The sequence below is a fragment of the Argentina silus genome (genome assembly GCF_951799395.1).
Source record: "Argentina silus genome assembly, chromosome: 13".
NCBI lineage: Eukaryota > Metazoa > Chordata > Actinopteri > Argentiniformes > Argentinidae > Argentina > Argentina silus.
In genome coordinates this window covers 4,346,685-4,371,042 of record NC_139667.1, presented here as the reverse complement: position 1 = coordinate 4,371,042, position 24,358 = coordinate 4,346,685, and the positions used below count along the sequence as shown (strand labels likewise).

Here is a 24,358-nt window from a genome sequence, read left to right as displayed (position 1 = left end):
CCGCCCCCGCGAAACACAAGACAGACGGGCAGCACAGAGAAGGCTTGAGTAGGAGCTGCCCTGGGAAGTCACCGCTCTTCGCTGGGGAAACGCCATTTCATTTCAACATTTAGCTAGGTAACTGCGGCATTGAAACACTCCAGGTACGTATAGTTTTAGCATGCACTATTTGTTTATATTTAAAACTAGCTAGCTATCAATTGAAGGCTTCGTAGCCTTCATAGCTGAACCATTCATCCAGGCCTGGCACTAGCCCCCAAGGCAATGCCGGAAAATCGGGACGCAAGAGTGGGTCAGAGATTTCAGGGTAGAGGGAGGCTGGGTCACTTTACAGGCGAGGCCTTTTGTTGGAATTGGTCTTCTGAGCAACGACGATCGGCTACGTGATATTTAGCTAACATTAGCGTTTGTCGGTTACAAGTGTCTCTTCACAGGGTTTACCGAATTTCACATCATTATAAGGAATTCAGTTGGTTTAGCACATTTCTAGACGATTTGTCAGTCAGTGAGTTGAGTGACAGCTCTCCCTCAAAAGTCAGGATGACTCGGTGGACTGTCAGAACAGCTAATTTGATCACCACTTCATTTCTCGTTAGCTTGCCTCCGACTGCTGGTTGAGTAGCAAACGGACTGACCCAATTATATGGCCTAGTAGTACTCCATTTGCGTTACAACCGGAGTGATTACCGAGAGGCTAGCTGGCTAACGGTACCCTGAACATGTGCGCCTCTAATCAAAGAATGTCATGTAGCTTGCTAGCATTGTAGCGCCATCCAGCCAGTCGGCAGAATCAGTATCGTCTGTCGTGTTTGATGCCTACATATTTCGCTGGTAAATGTAATTAGCAAGCTATAAGCTAATTAACAATGAGTAACAGAGTTGATGCATTTAGCCTAGCTGTGAGTGTTACGTGCAAGGCCATGACTAGACATGGAGGCGGAACACAAATATCGCCTTCTTACTAAACGGAAATGATTACGTGCATGGTGCATACTGGGAGGGTTATGCACTATAATATAGAAGGATTCATTCCTTGCACTTCAGATGTGAATGATATGATTGTTCTTGCATTACCATTCTATAACTGTTCCTATGTGAATGTACAGAAGGATACCGATTTTGTATACAATTCCTCAATACCCTATTTCCTGCCCACAAGGTGTTCTATTATTTATTATCTAGCAATATTGGTTCCTCATTTTGCAGTCCCATGAGGAAGTGTGCTGTCTTATTGCAATGTGCCACGTACTTCCTTATTTCCCAAAGTCTTTCCTGCTGCTCAAGATGCTCTTTGTACTTTATGCAACACATACCTGGAACCACGTCACCACGTCACCACCACGCCCCACACCTGTGAGAGGAGAAGTTGTCTACCTGCGTTCTTTGCCTACGTTGGAAACAGTCGGCCCCAAAACCTCAGTGTATCACCTTTTATTTTTTCATGAAGGAGCACACATTGTGAATAGTGTACCGACTCTGGCACCGAGAGCCACCCCTACAATACCTCATCCCTGTTTTTTCCACACACAGCTCAAACAAGGTAGTGTAGTAGCAGTTGAGTCATTGAGTAGGGAAACAATTGTCAGTGGTTTCTCCTTGTTTTTGTTTTCTTCGAGCAGTAGTGTTTGGTCAGTTAAGCCGGTGTTTGTGTGAATGGTTGCCTGCTCTGTGAGTCTTATCCCAGGTATGGCTTGAGGGGGTGGCTCTATTAGTGTTTACCCACAGGGCTGTGCTGCTGTGATACCGTATCTGTCTCTGGCTCCAGAGAGGAGGATTGTGGGATATAGAACTCGCCCACACAGCAGTAAACCTCGTAGCTTAACCTGGATACTGAAGGATATAATGGCTGGTTCTTATCAATGTCGCCCTCTCAGTATCTCCACTCTGTCCGTCATGGTTTATTTGCGTGTTGTAAATTGTACCTGTCGTCTAACTGCCAAGGGAATCTACTTCAACACTTTCTTCCAGCCTTTTGATGGATTTGTTGTTTATGTAAACAACCGCAGGTGTAGACTAGGGTGCTCTGAATGGCTGGCCTTACATGTTCTGATTAATCTCTTTTTTGGACTGACAGTTTTTTTTCCGTTTTTTTATTTTTATTTTATCAAGGGTTCCCGTCGTGTCTGCCCCTGCCAAAGCAGGAGGTCCGGCTAGCCAAGTGGCTAGATTCCGGGGAGCCAATGGCCCGAAAGGGCTTTGTCTTCCGGGCTCATTTCCATGCTGGGACATGGCTCCGGCTGCACTGGGAAACTTTTGCACCCTCCACACTGAGGCATAGGGCTGAAAGCAGGCAGCCATGAGGCTGCTCACCCCACCCATCCCCATCCTGTCCACTGGGTAGTGTCCTTGCTTAAGAGGTCTTACTTTCACAGCTCCAATTGTCCTGACTAGGGTGTTCCCCGGGCTTACAGGCCAAAATGGTAGCAAGTGCTATAACTAGGAAGGTGGAGGCTCTCTGATACGGTGCTGAAAGGGTTAGCAGTCCCGCCTCGAGTTAATCCTTGTTTGCTTTTGCACCTATGTATGTTATGGTTTCTTTGTGTCGGTGACCTTGTATTCTCAATGTGAATTCTCCCATTGTGAGAGTATTGTCCTGTCTCGGTTTAATCAGGTCTTCACACCCTGTTCTTGTTATTGAGCGAGTAGTTCGGTGCATATCATCAACTTAGCCTTGAAGGCCTTAAGTCACATGTCCTTCCTTCACTTGCTTTCTTGCCATGCACTACATTGCCCAATATGGATGAACTATGTTCACATGAGCTAACAGATTCAATTGTTACTCTACAGATAACCAAATCTTACTCAAAGAAGAAACATTTGACTATGGCCCCTGGTCTGAACATTGATTACTTTCTTTTGATGACTGATGGATAGATGATTCACTTACTTAAGCAAATGTAAGTTGCTTTGGATGAAGGCGTCTGCTAAATGCCATAAATGTAATGTAATTTGACCAAAACAGAGCCCATGAAGCTAGTCCACGTTTTCATAATGTAGTCACATTGTGCCGCACAGGACCTCTTTCACAGGCTCCTTTTAGCAACTGGCACATTATGGAGCTCATGGACGCACAATGCTTGTCTCTGTCTATGCAAACATGTATGAAATCGCCTTTCTCCGCCTTCTGTGTTCAAGGAAGTATGAAACTTGTTGAGTGTTTGCCTCTTGCAAAGAATGCACACTCATGTATCATGTGCTCAGGAATGTACTCTCTGTGACGCACAATGTCCTACTGAGACCTGAGATACAAGCTTCAACTGGGTGTGCAGTGTTTGTGCCATAGGGTTGCCGCCAGCCAATGTAAACCACATTTGAATAGGGGCTTTGCATTTGCCTTCAGCGATACACAAAATAACCATTTCAAGCTAGGTGAGAACTCTGGAGGAAGGTTCACACAATGAGGGAAGTTCTTTTTGTCGACCGAAAAGAAAAGCTTTGTCTTTGAGGACAGTCCGAAGTTTGTGGAAAACGTGCTGTCGTATTTTCACAATGAGGAACAAGTGATAATGATGTCATGAGTCGACATGGGCCTAGTTGTTCGATAGAGAGCCGTCTTGTTTCTTGTGTGTGTTAGGGGCAGAGGTTTCACAAGCCTAGATTAAATGGTGGGACCTCAAACTCACCAGGCCTAAAGAAGCACTGCAGCGGAAAGTTATTCTTAAATGTATTATCATGGGTAATCTGCTTAATCCAAATTAGCTAAGAGGCCCAGTATAGGAGATGTTAGTCGGAGCCACCTCCTATGCTACTGCTGACTGACACCCTCCGTCCCTATAGTCCGATTGGTATCTCCAGGTCTTGCTGCTCACAGCCAACACGGCTGTACACTGTTGACAAAGAACAGCACGCTTTAATCTGCACAGTGACCCAGAGCCATAATGTTTAACTTCTCTCCAATGTAGACATTGTTGCGTTTAAAACGTTCTCTATTCAGCTAGTCACTGAATACAAACGCGATGTTATTTGGTGAAAGTAATGATTCACAAGGTTTTGATTTGGCAGTCTCTCCATTGTGGTTTCTTGTGACTGATAGAGCCTCCACTGTTCCTATCGATTGCTGGGCTCGTGCGTTCTGTTTTCTCCCACAGAGACTCCATGGGAATACCTGTAGGTGTCCAAGGCTGAGAGAGAGAGAGTGAACTATTGCTTATGTCTCTGAGATGTGTTGGTGAGGAGAAGTATGCGTCTTCGGCCTCGTCAACCCCTTCAGCAGTATTGGTGCCTCAGGCATCCTGTGCCTTGGTGGGGTCCAATACTCTGTAGAGCTTCTGGATGGCCTCTGGCCTGACAGCGACCGATGGCTGTGCCTTGGGCCTGCTGGGGGAGGAGGAGACTTTCCTCCTCTCACCTCAACAGACGAGTGCAAAATTGCAGCTGCAGCATTGGGTGACATTCACATGTGACGTGAGTGTATTTTTGCTCCTTGCAAAGCCCTCCTGTATTGAGTTTAGAATATCACATCACCCCTGCAAGTGAGGGTCGAGGAAGGCGTGACCGAGGAGGGTGTCAGTCCACCGGGTGTCCCCATATATAATGTTGTAATATGACATTTATGCATGGGGGGGAGGATTAGAATTTATTGATTAATTCACTGCTGCTCGCTGTTGCTGCCTTGTAGTACCATGCATAATGGATGCACTACTCACTCACGTTGCAGCGCGAGGTAGCCTACCATGTGCAAAGAAGGTATTAGACTGTGGCTAGGACCATAGGCTAGTCTAATAGGATCATATCTCACAGGAAGAGATGGGAGGACAGGGGGGGAGAGAGAGGACACAGAGTCGTCCTGACATGCTAATCCCCACCCCCCACCCCCCTCTCCTACACACACACATGCGCACGCGTGCACGCTTGCGCAGATACTCACTCACTCGCACTGTGTGACGCTGGCTCCCTCTGCCTGCACTTAAATCCTTTTTCTAACGTATCAGTAGCAGATATTTGGGCTGTTCCAAGTACCAGAGAAAATGGTAATTTACCTGTCACACTTTCACCAATAAGTGTCCGCTGTCAAATAATTTCTAGCATTTCCGCTTCAGGCACAACTTTTTTTTCTTCTTTTTTTTCTTTTTTTTCTTTTTTTTTTTTTTGAGGGAGTCTCCGCAGCAACAGCCTGCTATCAGGGGGGCACCGGAGGTGGAATGCTTTCTGGCACCACAGGTATTAATATCAAGCCGATCTAGCTGGAGGCGGGATCTGTTAATCTTGGGTGTCGTGTTTCCCATTTCCCTTTCACTGTGCTGCCCTGGCGTGGATGGGGCTGTGCCAGGCCAACCTTGGCCAGTGCCAGTGGTTGGCTGGATGAAGTAGACTGGAACTGACTTGTGAGAAAAGCCCACTTGTTTTATGTGAAGTCTGTGCCAAGAAGAGAGGCGTAAGATGTTTGAAGTCATAAATGTATGTAACCTTTTGCATACCAAGCAGGTTTTTCTTGCATTTGTGTGCACAGGTTGATTGGTTCACCTCAGCTTTAGAAATGCTTGACATTCACAGTCTTCTCTCTCTTTCTTTCTCTCTCTCTCTCTCTCCTTTTCTCTCTCTTTTTCTCTCTCTCTCTGTAGAATGGCGATGGAGATCTATGACTCTCAGTACCTGCTCATCCTGGCCCCCTCCCTGGTCATCGCCCTCATGTTCCTCTTCTTCTGGCTCTTCATGAAGGAGACGTCCTACGACGAGGTGCTGGCCAGGCAGAAGCGCGACCTCAAGGTGCCGCCCTCCAGACCGGACACCCGCAAGAAGGGTGACAAGAAGAAGAGCAAGAAGAAGGAGAGCAGCGGCGGAGGAGGAGGAGGCGGCGGTAGTGGAGGGGGCGGAGCAGAGTCGGAGGAGGATCTGAGGGACTTTGATGTGGGTGACGCCGTGAGCAGCTCTGCCCCCGAGGAGGACGAGGAGGAGGAGCCAGCACCTGTGGCCCCGCCCACGCCTGTTCCCGTGCCTGTGGCAGCGCCGGCCGAGGCTCCTGCGGGGCTGAGGGAGAGGAAGAAGAAGGAGAAGAAGCAGCAGGCAGCCGCCGCCAGGGCAGCTGCGGCAGCTGCGGCTCCGCCTCCTGAAGAGCCGGAAGTGAACGGCTCCAAGCCGGCCGGCCGCAAGGCGGAGCCGCCTCTCGCTGTCACCAAACAGCCCAGCCCACCTTCGCCCCAGCCCGAACCTCAGGCCCCTGCTCCGGCCCCGGCCCCGGCCCAGACCCCGCCCCAGCCCTCTGGGAAGAAGGAGAAGAAGAAGAAGCAAAAGGCTGAGGCTGGTGAGTAGGAAGGAGTGGATGCGTCACGCTCTCTCTCGCCTGTGTCTGACTCTGCAAATGCCAAATTGGGCTAGCGCCTTCCCTGAGGGCCCTCAGTGTCTGTGTCACATCTGTCCCTCTGAATCATATCTGATTATTTAAAGTGCAGTACAACCGGTAGTGGAGGGGAGCAAATAGTTCACCACAATGGCCATTACTAGACCATATACAAATTAATTAATAAAGTAAGTTATCCTTCCTTCTTCTTGCATTGTGACCGCTAATGGCCCCTGGTCCAAGCATAGATTATTATTTTTTTTTTTCTTATGATGACTGATGTATAGATGATTCACTTCCTTCAGACAAATGCACTTGTTGTAAGTCGCTTTGGATAAGAGCGTCTGCTAAATGGCAAGAATGTAGATGTAAACAAATGTAAAATCTCACGGTCGTGCGTCATAAACACTGCACTGTTGCACGGGCTTCCCTTTCTCATGATCTCCAAATCCTTCTCCTGTTATGTAATACATTTATTTAGCTGATGCTTTTATCCAAAGCGACTTACACTTTGCAGTGAGTGCATACATTTGTCAATATATATGGTCCCAGCGGGAGTCGAACCCCCAGCCTAAGTATTGTTAGCCCCATGCTCTACCAACAGAGCCACAGAGGACCATTAATATCCTCTCTCCTTGTCTGTCCTGGTTTAGTAGAGGACCATCAGCCTGAGGCTAAGGTGGAGCAGGCCCCTGCCCCGGTCAAAAAGGAGGCTCCGGTGATTGCCGAGACCAAAGCCCAGGATGGTGCTGCCCCCGCTACAACCAGCAGCAGCAAGAAGAAGAATTCTGCCAAGAAGCAGAAGACTGAACCTGGTAAAGATGATGAGTGAATGATCCCCTGATCCCATTCTAGCACGTGTGAATGCTTTTGTAGGCCAGTTAGATTCTGAGTAAAAAAAAAAAAAAAAACAAGTCTAATCAGCCTTCTTGAGCAGAATTTAAGTTTTTAGAGGTATTGCTGTTTAGTTGGACCCTTCTGTAAACCGCACTGCTCCCACCCACCCAGCCCCAGTGGATGACCAGGGTGACCCTGCGCCTCCTGCTAACCACAACGACGACGCGCCCACCAAGGGGAGTGGCAAGAAACTGAAGAACGAGACTGACAAAGGTGAGAGAGGTCTTCACTCAGACACACTTAAGTTAATATATAGTTAATATACCCTGCTTTAATTGTCTGATAAGAACAACTTATCAGATTCATGCAGCAACTCTTAATGCTAATTTAAATTATACAGATCTAGTTGCCTATCTCCGATAATTTATGTTTTATTATACCATGAAACACCACAGGACTGATAGCTAGCTGATAGCATAGTGATAGCTGGTATAATGTGTTCTGGTCTGTGTCTTGACAGAGAACTCTGAGGTGAAGCTGAAGGAGCTGCTGGCTGGCCTGGGCAGTCTGGCCCTGTCTGAGGCTGAGGCAGTCAGTGTGGTGGCCATGCTCAAGGAGAAGAGTCCCTCTGCCCTGGAGGCTTGGCACAAGGTGAGAGAGGAAGGGGCAAGCACATGGTTGAGTCAGGGAGAGGGAACGTATGAGTGCCTTGCTTGACTGGCGTTTTAAGTTGCACTCCCCTGTCCATCATTTAAGAATCTTGTCTCTCTCTGTCTTCCCCTCAGTCTGCATCTAAGGCAGACCCGTCCGCCCAGGAGAGGGAGCGTCTCCTCGCCACTCTGCATGAGGAGTCCTCCATTGCCAAGGATAAGGTCAAGCAGCTCAGCCAGGTACGGCTGCACACTCAATGCGATGCAGCTTCACTGACAATTTTATCGACTCGCGTCTCGGTGGCAGAAATCCAGTTGACTGATGCCTTTTTTGCCCCTTGTTAGGAGCTTCAGGTGGAGAAACAGAAGACCGGTCGTGCCGAGGCCATGCTGAGAGAGCAGCGCGGAGCCATGGAGAAGGAGGTCAGCGTCATGCAGGCGAAAGCCCAGGGCAGCTACCAGGAGCTCCAGGGCATGCAGATGAAGGTGAAACACCACGTTCTGACATTAAAGGGCAAATTATAATTCGAATGCGTCTCCTATGCCTGCGCTCGTACCCAGAGACGGGCCCCGAGGCAGTGTTCTGAGTGGCGTTTTGATGCCGTGGGTCAGGTGAGAGACTGACTCCCGGTGTGCTTTGTGTTTGTAGTTCCAGCAGGCGAGGGAGCAGCTGGAGGGCCAGATCGCTCGACTGCAGCAGGAGAACGGCATTCTGAGGGACGCGGTCAGCTCCGCCACCAACCAGATGGAGAGCAAGTGAGTCCCGCCTGGACCCCGCAGTGCCCCGCAACTGGAGCTCCGCCCCCCTACATCTTCATTATGCTCCTCGTCTCAGCTCATTGTTATAGACCCCCCCCCCCCACACACACACGCGCGCACACACACACAACTATTTCAACCATTTGCTCCCCTAACACTTACTTTTGCCCTCCTGTGCAACTTTACAATGAGATCTGTTTCTGCTCCTGTTGTTTATGGTATGGAGCAGTTGTGTTAAAGGACTGCCATCGCTGGCTGGCTGGGTGGGCGGGTGTTGACGTCCTGATGTTTTTCCCGTGTTGCAGGCAGTCATCGGAGCTGAACAAGCTGCGCTCGGAGTATTCCGGGCTGATGAAAGAGCTGGCAGACAACAACAATAAGCTGCAGCAGGAGGAGCACCAGAGGAAGGCGCTGGAGGTCAACTACAAACAAAACGTGTCTCAGCTTGAGGTAACGCCTCAGGGGAGGTGCAGGCAGCTCAGAAAGGCATCTTATTTATTTATGTAGCCCCATAATTTCGGAGGCTGCCCCAACGAGATGAAACGGAGTGAATATCTCCTACGTGAGTCAGACCTGGGCACCCAACTGGGGGTTGGTCACTGGGCAGGTAGACACAATGAGGAATCTGGGGGGAGGGCCAGTGGAAGTCTTCAGGAGGGTTTGGGTGTAATAGTACTGGGAAGTGGAGGATTGTGTTGGTGCAGGATGTCGAGCTGTTTGAAGCTTTGTCCTCAGTATAAACACCACTTCCCCACAACAGACACCCAGGTCTGCCTTTCCTGTCTTTGTCATGACGGTAACCCGTACAGTCAAATGGATTGTGAGTGGTTGTGGTTGTGTGGATGAATACTGTGATTTGTGCTGAACGGTTGTTTTGGGTGTGTGTGTCTCCAGGCTCAACTGCAGGACGCCAAGCGTCGCTGGGAAGAGCTCCAGAACTACCTGCACAGCGTCAACGCAGAGAGAGAGAAACTGCAGGCTGCCAAACAAGGTGATCTAACAGACCGATGGAACCCTCACATTGCTGCCTATGAGGGAGACAGTGCAAACCACTTAAGGACATTTTCCACTATTCCCATGAACACACACACACACAACCCACCTACACCATAAGGGTGTGTTCCATCCAGTGACTGACTGACTGTGCTTCTGTGGCGTGTTTCTTTTGGCCCCCTCCAGAGCTGCAGAGCCAGCTGCTGGCCGTTGAGACTGAGATGAGCAACAAGAACCAGGAGATCCAGGGTTTGCACAGCAGCCTGACCGACACCATCGTGTCCAAGGAGCAGGTGGAGCAGAAGGTGATGCAGCTGCTGGAGGTGTCTCAGCACAGCCTTCCTGACGACACACTGCAGGCCCAGGTCCAGGTAGGGGAGCAGGGTCCTTATACTGTCAAATCCTCAAAGAGAAGCCAATGGGATGGGTTGAAAGGGGAAGCACGATTAGTTGAGGGACCATGGGAAAGGGAACACTTCTTCAATCTGCCAAATTTAGGAGTTTTTTTGGGGGGGGGGTTGTTTTGGCAGAATTTTTACCCTAAATAGAATGTGGAATGTAGTGACAGCATCGTTTTGATCTTGACAGGACCTGTTGAATGAGAACAAATCTCTTCAAGTCCAGATTGAGACTTTCCAAGCCCAGCTGGCCAACCAGGTAAGGTCCAACATATATCGACCTTTTAGTTCATGTACAATTGAGGATTTGATGACTAAATTCTTCCTCCCTCTTTCACAGGCCACCACCGTCTCCCACTTTGAGGAGCTGCAGAAGCTGTAAGTTAGAAGTTTTGTCTGTTGATTGTAGTTTATACGTTTACAGCTTTAGATAAAGAAAAGTAGCTTGGGGAATGTAGCTTCTCTACTCTTGTCCCTGTGTGGTCCGCTGTGTTCCTGACTGTGTGTTACTTTGTGGCCGTCCAGGCTGGCTGAGAAGGAGCTCCAGAGGAAGAGTCTGGAGGACTCTCTGAATGCAGAGAGGAGCAGCGGGGCCAGCAGAGAAACTAACATGCAGGTACAGGAATGCTCTAAAAGCCCCTTCTTTTTTACCTGTTCTTGCTACTACTGCAAGGCCCATTAGCCTGCTGGAATGTGTTGAGCCGTAGGAATGTTTCACAGGGCACTACAGGCTAATTCATCGTAACTTTCATAATGTCCACATTGTACAACTAGTAGAAATAGTGATAGTCTTTTTCGGCTCGTTGGAAATGGCACGACTTTGTTTCCGCCTTGTGCGCACAGACCCAACTTTAAATATGAGAATCCCTAAGGATTGTAATTTGCAGAGAATTGTCCCCATTAGCATGAAGATATTACGAAACTATTACACCTACCGGTACATGCTGTCAAAGGAACACTGTTCTCAGTCCTCACTTTTGTATGAGATGGGTGTTGACACTGGGCTACCTGCCCTTCCCTTCCCTTCCCCCTCCCCTCTCTTCTCCTCAGGCCATGCACAATGAGAATATGTCACTGAAGGCAGAGCTCCAGAATCTGCAGGCTCAGATTTCTGAACAGGTCAGATGTGAAACACTGCTGTTGTCTTTCATTGGAGCGCCTGTGCTCATCAACCCATACCTCCAGTATGTATAGCTAGCTAGCTAACACACACCCCCTCCCTCCCTCCCTCCCTCTCACCCTCTCTCTCCTGCTCTCTCTCTCTGCTTGCCTCTCCCCATCTAGACTGCCTCTCAGCTGGCTATGGACCAGTTCCAGAAGAGGTGCGTGAGAACGGATATGATGTTTGAAAGTCATTTAGATTCAGCTGGAGACTTGTGATTGTTCTGGTTGTGTCCTCCCAAGTCTTTTGATTGTTCGTGGTTGTATCAGTATGAATGTTTTGATGTTTGATGCAACCACTTGAAAAACCACATACCACTGTGAATCAAACTAGAACATGCTGCATGTAGTTTTTCAAGTACAAAACCAGTTATACTCACCTCCGTTAAGACATTTACCACAGCTTACAATAGCGGCACTGTTCAACTAACCACAAGTGGTGTTCCCCCCCCACCCCCCACAGTGTCCAGGAGAGGGAGGAGAACATCAAGACTGTGGAGGATCTGTTGAAGACGGGGCTGATCGAGGTGGCCAATAAGGAGGAGGAGCTGAAGGTGTGTTGGGGGGTCAGAGCATGGGGAAGGATTAAGGCGTGGCCCTGGGGGCTAACTGAGGCTTCTTATTGGCCATTACACGCCCTCTCTCCACTGCAGCAGTAGGCTCCACTGAGATCAGTGAAACTGCATTTTTACAGACTGCTTTGTAATCACTCTCTTTTTATCTGGCAAATGATTAAAGTGATTGCTTTCTCTATTGCAGGCTGTAAGAGAAGAGCATGAGGCTTTGAAACAAGAGATGGAGGCTTTGAAGCTTCAGACTGCTGAACAGGTGAAGCTGAATCTGTTTCTCTCCTCGACTGCTGACGTTGTACTCCGTCTGATTACTTGGTCACACCTTTAAACTTCTAACCTTCTTCCTTTTTTGTCGTTTCCCACCCTCAGGCGTCGTCAGATTCGTTAGTGGAAGAGCTCCAGAGCATGTAAGTCTAAGATGGAGTGTGCTTTCCCTCTGGAATCTGGAACTGAAACATTTTGCCAAATTCATGAACAGTTTGTTCAAGTTGTGTTTTAAGTTCTTGTGTCATTGTGTGCCTCTAGGATCCAAGAGAAAGATGAGCAGATGAAGTCTATGGAGGAGAGCCTACAGGCAGCGCAAGAAACTGGCTCCACCAGAGAGGGAACCATTGAGGTGTGTGTGTGTGTGTGTGTGTGTGTGTGTGTAACATTATATAGCTTGGTGCTGTGTGTGAGTCTGAGCTGGTGTTGTCTGTTACCCCTGCAGGCTCTGGAACAGCAGGTGGCTGCCCTGAAGGCTGAAATGGAGCAACTGAGACAGAAGGAGGCTGAGGAGAACAGCCCCACTGTCAGCGCCCAGCTCCTGGAGCTGCAGGCACAGTACGTTCACGCATACACCTCTCGCAAAACACACCTCTACTCGGTCTAAACACGTTACCCTGACAAGCCTGGGGAACGAAGTAGCCTGGGGAACGAAGTAGCCTGGGGAACGAAGTAGCCTGGGGAACGAAGTAGCCTGGGGAACGAAGTAGCCTGAATCTTTGCTGTGCTTTGCTGTAGGCTTGCTGCTAAAGACCAGGAGAACCAGGCGCTGCAGAGCGAGTTGGAGTTGAAGGCCAAGGATGTGAGCGAGAAGGAGGAGCAGCTGCTGCAGCAGCAGGTGAGGAGGGAGAAGAAAACGGTTCGCCGCTCGTCATAGTGGACCGAGTAGGTGGGAGAGGTGGAAAATAATTGGAGAGAAACATGTCTTTTCTTTTTCTCCCAGCAGTCCCACACGGAAGCGCCGAGCACAGAATTGCTGACGGCGTGAGTACAATTTCATTGCAGTATCACAGAGAACTTTATGAAAGCGAATGTTCTATGATTCGTGTTAGACCCTAACGTAGGGCGCGAATTCCCAGCTGTCTTGTGGTTATGTGGCGATGTTAACATGGATGTTATGTTCCCCCAGGTTGGCAGAGAGTAGCAAGCAGGTGTCTGATCTGCAGGCCGAGGTGGCAGAGCTGAGGGACACCCTGGAGCTTCACAGAAAGAAGAATAACGTAGGTGTCCTGCAGTGGCCCTGACGGTCTAGCAGTCACCACTCTAGCCTAGCCCAGCAGAAGACCTCATCCTCTGAGTGCCTCCCCAGTGGTGTCCCCCCTCCCCTCCCCTCCCCAGTGGTCTGTCCCCCTCCCCTCCCCAGTGGTGTCCCCCTCCCCTCCTCAGTGGTGTCCCCCCTAACCCTCCCCCCCTCCCCATGCATCAGCAGTCCTGTTAACCACTGCTCCATCTCAGTCTCTCTCACACTGTGTGTATTACTAGCTGGTTAGGATGCAGTCATTTAATGAAATAAGGCAATATGATTTTGACTGCTAGATTAAAATGAAACGAATCTTTTTTGATTTGATTACTGGTTTTAGACATTCTGTTTTTTAGGGCAGCTCCAATCTTTCATATCTTGTCCTTGCCCGTAAAAGTGAGCGTCATCCGTGTGCATGTCTGTGCGTGTGAATGCTTCAGGGCATAACAACTGTTTTGTTGCGTAACTGCAGCTTTGTTGCGCAGAGAGCTACCTTGTTGACTAGGTCTATATATATATATATATATTATATATATATATATATATATACATGCGCACACATGTATGTGATTTGGCTTTTTGAATTTTAGACACATTGACTCTCTTTGGCATTGCGTCTTGTTTTCGAGTTCAGTTCGACTATCTGGATGTCATTCAAAGCATGGCCCTGTTCTGCTGGTCCATACAGAGAGAGACAGATAAAGAGCAGTGATGGGTTTCCCTTAAAAATAGACTGAGAAACAGAGATTTTGAGGACGTTTGAAATAGCTTTGACTCTCCAGCCATACAGAAAAGGAGACTTCAGGAGGAGAGGGTTTTTAAATGGTTCACTGTCATCCCTGTAAATTGTGTTTGTGGGTCACACTGAATACTTTTCCCTGAGGCTAAACTGAAAGTGGTATCTCTCTGAAACTAACCAGGAGCTTCGGGAGAAAAACTGGAGCGCTATGGAGGCTTTGGCAGCCACCGAGTCCATGCTTCAGGGGAAGCTCGGCAATGCCGTCAAGGTTCGGACCACACTTCCAGTCTGCTTCACTCTAGATTTAAATCTGATGCATCCCCCGAAAGCTGTTGTCATAATCGACCCGTGAGATTATTACTACATTATTCATAAATATGCTGCATACTCATTTTACCCATCCCTGTCCTCCTGCACTTCGGCTCAAACAATTGGCAGATGGATAAGCTATTAAGCTATTTCTCTCTTCTTCTTTTTTTTTTTTTCTTCTTTTTTTTCAATGCAATTTTCATCAGAGATCTCAAGCCTGAGATGCCTTACATACTCATGTATGTATCACCGCTTTACTTGGGTTCTGCTTTCTATGCTATGAGCTTCAGTATTCACTGGCCTCTTGGGACACATTAACGAAACAATACAAAAATAAATGTCTATAATCAAGCCCAATACAAAGTTTAGAAACGTTTGGAAATGAGTGTGCAGTGACTGACATAGATTGTCATTAGTTAAATCCATGACCATTAGAGGGCTCCCCCACCCTATCATTTGACTCCATTTCCTTTCCCTCAACCTGGCATGTGTTCCATCCAGGGAAGGCTGGTGGTGGTAGAAATCGGAGGACGGGCTCATTGTAATGCATGGGATGAGCAATGAGCCTGTCCTCGATTTCTAACCTCCACCAGCCTCCTCTAGTTCCATCCTGCTTTGTGATGTATACTGTATTGTCATCCTGAGTCTTCAGGCTCTGTTGTCATAAATACAGCGAATCAGTCTCAAATTAATTCCCACGTCTGTCAAATGAAATTTTATCCTGTAAAATTTATTTTGGAATATTCATGTCCGGAATATGCTGAGCCAACAAAATTGATATGTACATATGTAAATATGGTAATGATGATGATATCATATTCTTTTATGGATATTACTCTCTGTTTGGAAACTCCATCACCTTACTGCTCTAACCCCAAGAAACCAGTTTGTTCTTGGCGCGAGGCCCAATTCAGTTTCATCGACCCAGTTGCTTCCTAGGGATTTTTTTCTTTTCATCAGTGAGGGATCTGACCCGCCGTACCTCCTTATTTTAGACTAACGTATTTTTGGACTCACTAGTAGAGGCATAGTATCTATAAGGAGTTGTGAGGTGTATTTTTGCCCCAGCTCTGCCCCTCCCCATGCCCCCCCCCCCTCCATACAGCAGACACAGGGTACACAGTGAACCTCTTCACCAGCAGCTGCTCACGGCCATCTGAGTACAGTAGAAAGTGCCTCCTCATCTTGAGTGTGGGAGATCTTGGACACCTGTTGTGCATGATCAGAAAAGCGCATGCTTGTACAAGAAACAGATGTCGTAGAGCTCTTTTTTCCCCCTTGACCCGCGGTGGTAATGTGGATAGAGGTGAATGTGCCAGCTGGCTATTAGTGGACTCAGTGGTCAATCGGGCTACCCAGGGTTATGCAGGACATGGATCCACTGATCTCTCTCCCTTTGAGAGGCGTGCAGTTTAATGAGGTTATTAGTCGTGACGTTGCAGGGGTTCTTTGGTAGTGGTTCCTGGGGCCTGAAACATATGTGGTGCTCTATGGGTGTCTGTGTCCGGGGCGGAGTGGTGGCGGGGTCGACTGACGACATGCGGGGTTCCTCCCTCAGAAGATAAGATACTGGTGAATCTTTCAGGGAAGGCTTGATGTCTGGTTTGAGGATGTTATGTGCGTGGATACTGAAGGTGGAGGTGAATGAATGTAACTGTTGAAAAGATTTAGCTTTGACCGTGTTTTGCGTAGCCATACCTCCAAAGCAAGGCAAGGCAAGTTTATTTATATAGCACATTTCATACACAGAGGCAATTCAAAGTGCTTTACGTCAAATAGATAAAAAGGAAAGAGCATAACAAAATTATATTAATAATAAAGCATAAAAGACAAAAAAAAGAATAAAAGTCACAGTGCATTTTAGGGTCAGAGCGCAATTATTAGCAGCAATTTACTTTCAATTTAAGGCAAAGGCGAACATAAAGGTTTTTAGCCCATTTTTGAAAGGAGCCAGAGTTGTGGCTGATCTAAGTTTATTCCAGCTATGTGTGGCATAGTAACTGAATGCTGCTTCGCCATGTTTTGTTTTAATCCAAGGAACAGTTAGTAGACCGGTCACGTCGTTGTCACACCTCTTTTTTGAAGTCTGCCGTCATTGGCGATAGCCGATCCCGTTTTCAATTTGATTGGATCTGAATTCAAGTGACATTTAAGTGACATTCCAAGAACCCTCCCCCCGCCCCCAGAAGAGACGATTGCTGTTATTTTAGTGACTCGGGTTAGACCGGTTAGAACAAAAATTGCCACGTCGCGGAAAAACTGAGCCCAAGCAAGGTATTTGATTGGTTAGATAAGTGGCAGGGCGGCACTAATTTCCACCGGGTTTCCACCCCTCTGTAACGATTATGCCATTGATTTCACTCCGAAACGAGGAGAGTCTGGATTTCGAAGTTGGCTTTTACCGTACCGGTCTGGTCCAGAGAAAGAAGAGTTCAGCCTGTTAGAGGCCTGGCTCCTGTATTGTACTGAGTGAAAGTAGAGCGGTAGAGATGGTGGTCGGATGTTTGCTCGCTCTCCGAATTCCTGCGAGGCCGAGGGTGGTCCATGTTGAATGTCCCTCTCTCACCTCTTCCCTCTCAGGAGAACCAGACAGCCCTAGAGTCAGCTCAGGCCGACTGTCGCGATGTTCTGCACAGACTTCTGCCCAACGTGCCTCTGCCCACTGAACAGGTATGGGTGACGTTTTACATTTTTGATATTTAGCAGACTCTATGCTAAAAATCTATGCTAGGACCAGGGGCCATTGGCAGTCACAATGCTAGAAGAAGGAAGGATTACTTTTTTTTTATTTTATTTTTTTTATATTATTTACAGTAGAGAAACTCTACAGACATTAAGCTCATGCAAACAGTGGATGACTTGAACCAACCTTGTGCTGCTGCTCCTTCTCCTCCTCCTCCACTTAATCTGTTCCTACTTCCCATCTGATCCATCAATGTGTTAATCCCCCTCTTCCTCTCCCTTAGAACCACCAAGAGTGGCTGCAGAGGTTTGAGAGTGCAGTGGCTGAGGTCCCTGCAGCAGAGCCAAGCCCTGCCCCAGTACCAGCACCAGAGGACTCACAAGAGAACCAGGTGACAGCACCACCTCTGCTCTCTCTACGTACACTCACTTAACACTTTATTAGGAACACCTGAAAGTGCACCTGAAAAATCTGCAGGAATTGCATGATGCAATCATGTCATCATGGACCAGAATCTCAAAGGAATGTTTCCAACATCTTGTGGAATCAATGCCACAAAGAATTGAGGCTGTTTTGAGAGCAAAGGGAGGCCCTACCCAGTATTAGTATAGTGTTCCAAATAAAGTGCTCTGTGAGTGTAAGTTCCCCCATATTACATAGTGGGATTGCTGCCTTAAAAAGCAAGCCCAGATGGAAGTGTAACCACCGCTGTTCTCTCCTCCAGGAACTGGCTGACAAGCTGATTCAATCTGATATGGCCCAGAAGCTTCTACAGAAAGACTGTGAGACGTACAAGAAAGTTTTGGCAGAGACGGTAAGGCAATGCTCTCCTACAGTCTCCTGTAGATTTGTATGAAGGTGTAACGTGAACACGTTTCTGTGAGGGGAAACAGACCTGTAATGCTTGTTTTGTCCACAGGAGGGCATCCTGCAGCGTCTCCAGAACAGTGTGGAGCAGGAGGAGTCTCGCTGGAAGGTGAAGCTGGAGCTGTCACAGACCGAGCTGAAAGAGGTGGGTGCTCAACACTAAGCCAAAGGAGCTAATGTTAAATATAATATTAATGTTTTAATATAGTTTTTAACTCTTTATTTATATAACATAGTTATAGTCACTTGTGCTGCTCACACCCATTCTCCCGCCCTATCTGTCGTCCCCAGATGGGTTTGAAAGTCGCAACACTGGAGCAGGAGGTGGACAGACTAGGCGACGGTGGCGCGGAGCTGGAAAACGTCAGTCCTCTGGTCACACTCTTCAGACACCCATCAGCATCATGTCAAAATGATATACGTTTACTGTGACGCAACACAATTGTGTACCTCGAGTACAAATGTAGAAGTATATGATGCGTGGTTTATTCTCATTGGCATATGCTAGAATAGATAAGTATCGTATGTCTTGGCAGAATGTTTTGAATACGGTCACGGTGTGTGTTTTCAAATGCAGCAGTCAAACAGGTTAAGGTTTCACCAGCAGTGGAGCTGTCGTGTGTTAAGCGTTTTGTCTCTGGTTCCACAGTTGAGAAGAGACAAGCAGCACCTCGAGTCTGAGCTGGAGAGAGCAGAGCGCGAGAGCGCCACCTATGTGACGGAGGTCAGAGAGGTAAGCCGACTGGACGTCCTGACCTCTGTTCTACCTGTGATCCCTCAGTGATGTCATAGTGGCTATCCACCTATGGCATAGTGACTCTCCTTGCCATTGTTTGTGGGTGGCAGTTGTATGTTTATGGTACATGTTTCTGTGTTTTGCTGTTTTGATATCCACCAGTGTCGTTCTTCAACACTGAGCCCCAGGCCCCTCCACACCATGCAAAACTAATGCATTGGTTGTGTTTAGTCAGGACTTAAGAATCATTAGAAAACCACATTTTTGTATTTTGAAGGGCTTACACATTTAATATAACATATTCACGGATATAATTGATTTTATTGCACACTATTGTGCCGCCCTCCTCCTTTTGAACAGGCAAAAAAAGAAAGTGAAAACACGCTTTCGAGGTCGCAGTGTTAAGTTGGATATCACATTCGTACACCACAAACTTGCCATTCTGGTCTATTAAGTTACTGCATTTAGTTGACCTGAGTTTACACACTTTAATGTCACTTACAGCACTTAACATGTCCCATGTTACACAACAGACCCAGTTGTTACGCAACACCCTGTGGATGTTAGTCGTTGGATTCACTCTGCAGTCACGTGTAGTCATTTCCACACAGTTGTTGTTATGAAAGGGTTGGTTTCGGGATTTTTTTATTTAACCAAATCCATGCATTCTACTTACCAGCGGTGCTGTCGGATCGATGGGTACTATTTTGGAACCGGTCTGCGTTAGCATTCATATGGAGAGCCTTCACTGGATAGCATTTTCCTCATGAGCCACAATGCTACTGCAATACACAGTACGCAGGGTTACAAGTTCAGTCCGTCCAAATGGCACCCAAATAAACTCCACATGACACTTACGACTAATAACAAAGCAGTGGCAGTCCATCAAAGCTAATTCGATTTTTTTTAAATCGACAAGTCAAATTAATGTTCAATCCATGACGCAGTTGTGGAATGATGCATTGTAGGCTGCTGTACTGTGGCCCGCTGTGCGGATGGATACAGAAATGCGTACTTCAACAGAAAAAGAAAATAGACCCCAAAGTAATGGATTGAACGTTAATCGCTGCAAAGTGATGGTATTAAAAATCAAATTTGCTTTGATGGAACGTTTGGCCCCGTGTACTTGCGGTAGCGTTGTGGCTCATGAGGAAAATGCTATCCGGCAAAGGCGCGACACATGAATGACAGCAAAAACAGGTTCCAAAATTGTACCCAGCGATCGGCAGCACGGCTGGTTAGTAGAATACATGGATATGGTTCAAAAATCCCGAACCAACCCCCTAAGCTATAACCACATCACCACCACCACAAGATTCCTCAGAAGAGTGAAAAGGTTCATTGTGTATAGACTCTGTAGGCATTGGCTTGGAGTAGAATAGCACAACCTCTTCCCTAAACAGCATTAGGTGCTCCCAGCTATACCTCACACCCTAGTAGCCCGTCACCCAGTTAGCCTGCCTCACCTGTGTAGCCTTCTCCCCGGGCTCTGGTCCCACAGCCGGCCATTAAAAACATCATCTCAAACTTCATTTCAGCTCAAAGATCTGTTGACTGAATTGCAGAGCAAACTTGATGGCTCATATACAGAAGCAGTCAGGCAGAATGAGGAGCTGATCTTGGTAAGCCTTGCCCACCCCTAGGTAGAGCTCCTTTTAACCTGTCCCCACTGTACCCAGCGACATCTCGGCACTGGCTTCCTGGGGAGCACAGGGTTCTTTACGGTCCTCTGGGAATCCAACCATCTACAATCTCTGAATGAATTGCATAGAAACACTATGTAGGCTATACAAGTTTGTATGCAACATTTAAACAGGTTTCCTGACTTTCTAGGAGCCGGTGTCATTTGGTGTGTATTGATAAGACAGAAGCAGAGGTTATAGATGGACGGACTACAGTTAGACACCTGGGAAGACTAACCCTCACTACTACTGCTGTTTCCACTCAGCTCACCCTATCACTGCTAACTAACAGGCTTATAGTGGGCTTATAGTGGGCTCACTGCTGTTCCTGCAAAGGCCAACAACATTCTCCATGTCGGCCATCTTTGGGAAACGTACTTTACTCTCCCTTTGAACTACACACACACACTTTCTTTCACCATTCTACCTGCCTCCACACACACAGCATGCTCAATGTCTGTCTCCTGTCATGCCACCCTTATCTATGGAGGTCTGACCCTTTTTAAAAGTATTTTTTTTGGTGTTGCCAAAGAGTTCAGAGTATGTCTATCTGAGACGATGTAAAAACCAGTTTGGCATATGCTAGAATAGAGAAGTATCGCATGTCATGGCAGAATGTTTTGAATACAGTCACAGTTTGTATTCAAATGCAGCAGTCAAACAGGTTAAGGTTCCTTCAGGAGTGGAGCTGTCATGTGTTAAGTATGTTTGTCTCTGGTTGCAGCTGAAGACTCAGCTGACTCGGACCCTGTCCAAACTGGAGACTGAGGAGATTGAGAGGCAGAAAGTGGCTGGAGACCTCTATAAGGTAGCCTCTTGTCCTTTTGGATCGATTCGGACCGCCTCTGTTGCATATTCTAGAAACAGATGACCAGTCCAGACAGATCAATCAATGAATGAATTAATGAATGAATTACCTACTGTGGGATCTCTTCGACCCCAGGCCCAGCAGTCTCTGGACCTGATCCAGGAGGAGATCTCCAAGGAAACGAGCCACGGGGACCTGATAGAGAACAGCAACCTCTCGTCACAGACGGTAAGAGTTGAGGGTAGCTGGAGCTGTCGGCGGGGGGCTGTTTGTAAAAGACTAGAGACTGAGAAGTTATCTAGTAGAACGTTGTGGAGTAGTAATTTATGCTCTAAAGATGTGTCTTCAGCTTGGAGCAGTTGTATCATGTGCAGTCAGTCTTAACCTGTCTGTCACTCTGTCCCTCAGGAGGAGATTGACAGGAAGGAGAAGATGACAGCAGGACTGAACCAAACTGTGAGGGAACTGCAGCAGCTGCTACAGGGCGTCAACCGGCAACTCACCAAGCGACAGGAAGGGGTAAGACGTTTCAATAACACGTAGGAGCATATAAACCTGGCTTTTTGGCAAAGAAAACCGATTTTATTGTGGTTTGGGAGACAAACTGTCAAGTTGATCTCTTGATATGTGAAGTCTTTACCAGGGAACTCAATAGATTGTGATTTATTTTTATTTCTTGCAGGAGACTGACAAAGACTCGCCTGAAGTATAGGGAGGGGAGGATGGACCCTCACATGGCCACTCCCAACCTCACTACAGAGACCATCCCCCAACTTGTACCACCGCCTCTCTGCCATCATACCCTCACCCCCACTCTTCCACCCCCCACCCCCCTCTCTCTCTCCCCCCTCCCACCCTCACCTGTACTGTAGGCAGCCACCTGCCAACTCCCCTCTGGCCCTGGCCCCGGCCCCTGGCACTGCCCTCCCCCTGCTCCTCTCTTCAGCTGGGCTCAGGCAGACGCCCACGCTGGGTCCCAGAGACCAGGGGGCTCCGACCGACCACCGAAACACTCCGGACACCAAACCAGACCTTACTACTGCAGTCCCACCACATTCCTCACCTATAGTAGCACAGCCAGAGCAGAAGGCACCCCACGCATTTCAGACTGTGTGGCGTTCTCTCCTTCCCCATTTTAGTACCCACTTTTTTCAATGGAAATCTTTGAATACAGCTGTAGTTTTTCTCTGTTAGTTTTCTTTGTCGAGAGGGTGATGAAGTGGAGTTATACTTCGCTAAAGGAACTTTGGGTTCGCTGTCCCTTTCTTTTTTTAAGTTAAAAAGGAAAAATGTGTTGTTAAAAAAGTAACTGTTAGGACCTGCTGACCTACACTACGTCGTTGAGCTCTTGCCTCCTGTCCTGAAAACTCAGAAACACATACTGTATGTGCGTGCATTCATAAATTCATAGCTACAGTACATACTTTTTGGTTGAGTATTGGGGGGGGGGGGGGGGGGGGCGGCGAAGGACGCAGGGAGGCTCCCGGCATGTGAGACGAGTCACTAAGTAACTGTAACCATGGAGGGGGGGGGGGGGGGACTGTGACCCTCGCTGTGGGAGCAGCAGGCCAGGTCTACAGAGTAGAGGTTTTTAATCCTACTGTAACTACTTTAGGAAAAAAGGCGTCCCATATCATCTGTAATCAACACTCGCTATATTGTTGCTAATTTCATTAACACTGAATATTTCGTTTTTTTTGTAACAGGTAACCGTCAATAAAAAAGGGATGCTTGATAAATCTGCGCTGTGTCCTGTACAATGCTTCTGATGGCCTTCTCTTATTTCTGTATTTGTAACTGTTATTATTATATTTATAGTATGTGCGTCAAAGTAACGGTTGTTGCCTCATCGAGACAAATATTAAACATTTAGAAACATCGAATGCTGCACATACACACTTCTCTCCCCCTTTCTTCTGACTGGTCCTAATTTTATCTTTGGACTTAATAAAAATTAAAAAAAATAAAAAGGAGAGAAAAAAATAACAGATGGATATTCAAATAAAAACAAGACAAAAGACAAGACCCACATAAGACGATTCCATATACCCAAACACTTACTCCCTTATTCTTTAGTTGTCATCTTCACTTACAGCGTGTTGTTGTCTGTGCCCTTACGATCTGCACTTCCAGTGGCCCACCACTGTGGGGCGCCAATGTCCCAGAGCTTATCCTTTTGCTTAGAAGAGCAATGTCAGTCTTTACAGTTGGGCATATACAGCACTACCAGATAAAACCTCATAAATGATGAAGAACTGGATGGGAATGTATAGATGTGACGAAACTCATAAGCCTTGTTTCTGATACTGTCTCGGGGAGTGGCTGTGAAGAGGTGTGTACTAGATGCATGACTGCCAAGTAAGGTAATATTAGGTTGTCCTCCCCTTTCAAGACAAATATGTTGCTGTTATGGATGGATTACATCATAGGAATGTGTTCTTTGTTTGACAGAAGAACATTTGTGTGTTATCGTGTCATTACATGGAGCTGCAATCAATGATCAATGGTTTCAAATGCTGCAATTATGGCAGTTTTGGGTGTGGCCTGGGTTGCCCACAGAATGGCAATATGTGTAAAACTTTGCTGAACAGGAGGTTATGTTTTTTCCCCACTCTTGCAAAACATTGTGCAACACATAGAATGCTCATGTTGTGGATGTGAGAGGAAGTATGGTTGCTAGTGACTGCAATAAAGGAACACCAAGTACAATAACTCCCAGCCGCCATTTTGGAAAGTTTTTTTTACTGCTGAAACCTCCACCAGGTTTGTTGCTGTGGCTGCTCGTTCAAATAGTGGATCAGTGAGTGAAAGGTCCTGGTGTTACTGTACTTTGTCCCATTCCATCACATGAATGGGTATCACATACCAGGAGAAGAAGAGAGCCAAAACCTCATAGGGAAACATATTTATCAATGAAGGACATCATATCTCCTGAATTGTTATAGGCTACTATATGTTAAGGGACCACAATCATCTTCTGACAATGTCACTTCTTACCAGTAATGGGATCTTGCTTTGCTTTGCTTTGCTTTGACCCCTGTGGGGGATTTTTCTTTTTCGGTTACTTACTTCTCCATTGCCTGAGCTGTTGTTTGTTCCCTTGTGGCTGCAGATCACACTATTCACACACAGCAAACTGTCATGTTGATAAGGTACAGCCGTCTGACATGGGGAAATTTGCCTCGAGTGCTTCCATCCAACTTCTTTGATGACATTGAAAGATAAAACACAAGTTCAACAAGGGTGTGATAGAGCCGACACTAGGTTTGTGAGGACAGCAACTGCTCTGCTGCTGAGTGTCACCTGTGTCTGACTGTGGTTCTTCAGGACTGTGGAGAACCCATTAACAACAGGACTTTTGCGCAGCATAGGGGTCAGGGGAG

The 24,358-nt window shown here is 47.2% G+C and overlaps 1 protein-coding gene across 5 annotated transcripts; it reads left to right on the top strand.

Annotated features, from left to right (window-relative positions):
• Window positions 1–11: 11 nt before the first annotated feature.
• ktn1 (kinectin 1) lies at window positions 12–22,718 on the top strand. 5 transcript variants are annotated; one of them, XM_083683078.1, is made up of 36 exons: window positions 12–143; window positions 5,562–6,241; window positions 6,934–7,092; window positions 7,286–7,387; window positions 7,635–7,765; window positions 7,900–8,004; window positions 8,110–8,250; window positions 8,414–8,520; window positions 8,829–8,973; window positions 9,418–9,514; window positions 9,703–9,887; window positions 10,105–10,173; window positions 10,255–10,292; window positions 10,440–10,530; window positions 10,965–11,033; window positions 11,199–11,236; window positions 11,539–11,629; window positions 11,835–11,903; window positions 12,017–12,054; window positions 12,173–12,263; window positions 12,357–12,469; window positions 12,650–12,749; window positions 12,855–12,895; window positions 13,041–13,131; window positions 14,072–14,158; window positions 16,780–16,869; window positions 17,166–17,273; window positions 17,607–17,696; window positions 17,802–17,894; window positions 18,041–18,112; window positions 18,399–18,482; window positions 20,024–20,107; window positions 20,892–20,975; window positions 21,111–21,203; window positions 21,384–21,494; window positions 21,658–22,718. In XM_083683078.1, the coding sequence occupies exons 2-36, from the start codon at window positions 5,563–5,565 to the stop codon at window positions 21,685–21,687; spliced, it is 3,816 nt and encodes a 1,271-aa protein (XP_083539204.1). In that variant the 5' UTR covers window positions 12–143; window position 5,562; the 3' UTR covers window positions 21,688–22,718. The 5 variants fall into 5 exon arrangements, with proteins under 5 accessions (XP_083539204.1, XP_083539205.1, XP_083539203.1 ...); XM_083683079.1 differs by having other exon boundaries at window positions 6,931–7,092; window positions 12,858–12,895; XM_083683077.1 differs by having other exon boundaries at window positions 6,931–7,092.
• The last annotated feature ends 1,640 nt before the right edge of the window (window positions 22,719–24,358 follow it).

Excerpts from the sequence above, each read along its gene's own strand:
- ktn1 (XM_083683077.1), top strand. The coding sequence starts at position 5,563 with ATGGCGATGGAGATCTATGACTCTCAGTACCTGCTCATCCTGGCCCCC. Across the intron at positions 11,630-11,834 it reads ATAAGGAGGAGGAGCTGAAG|GCTGTAAGAGAAGAGCATGA; the intron begins GTGTGTTGGGGG and ends TCTCTATTGCAG. Across the intron at positions 13,132-14,071 it reads TTCACAGAAAGAAGAATAAC|GAGCTTCGGGAGAAAAACTG; the intron begins GTAGGTGTCCTG and ends GAAACTAACCAG.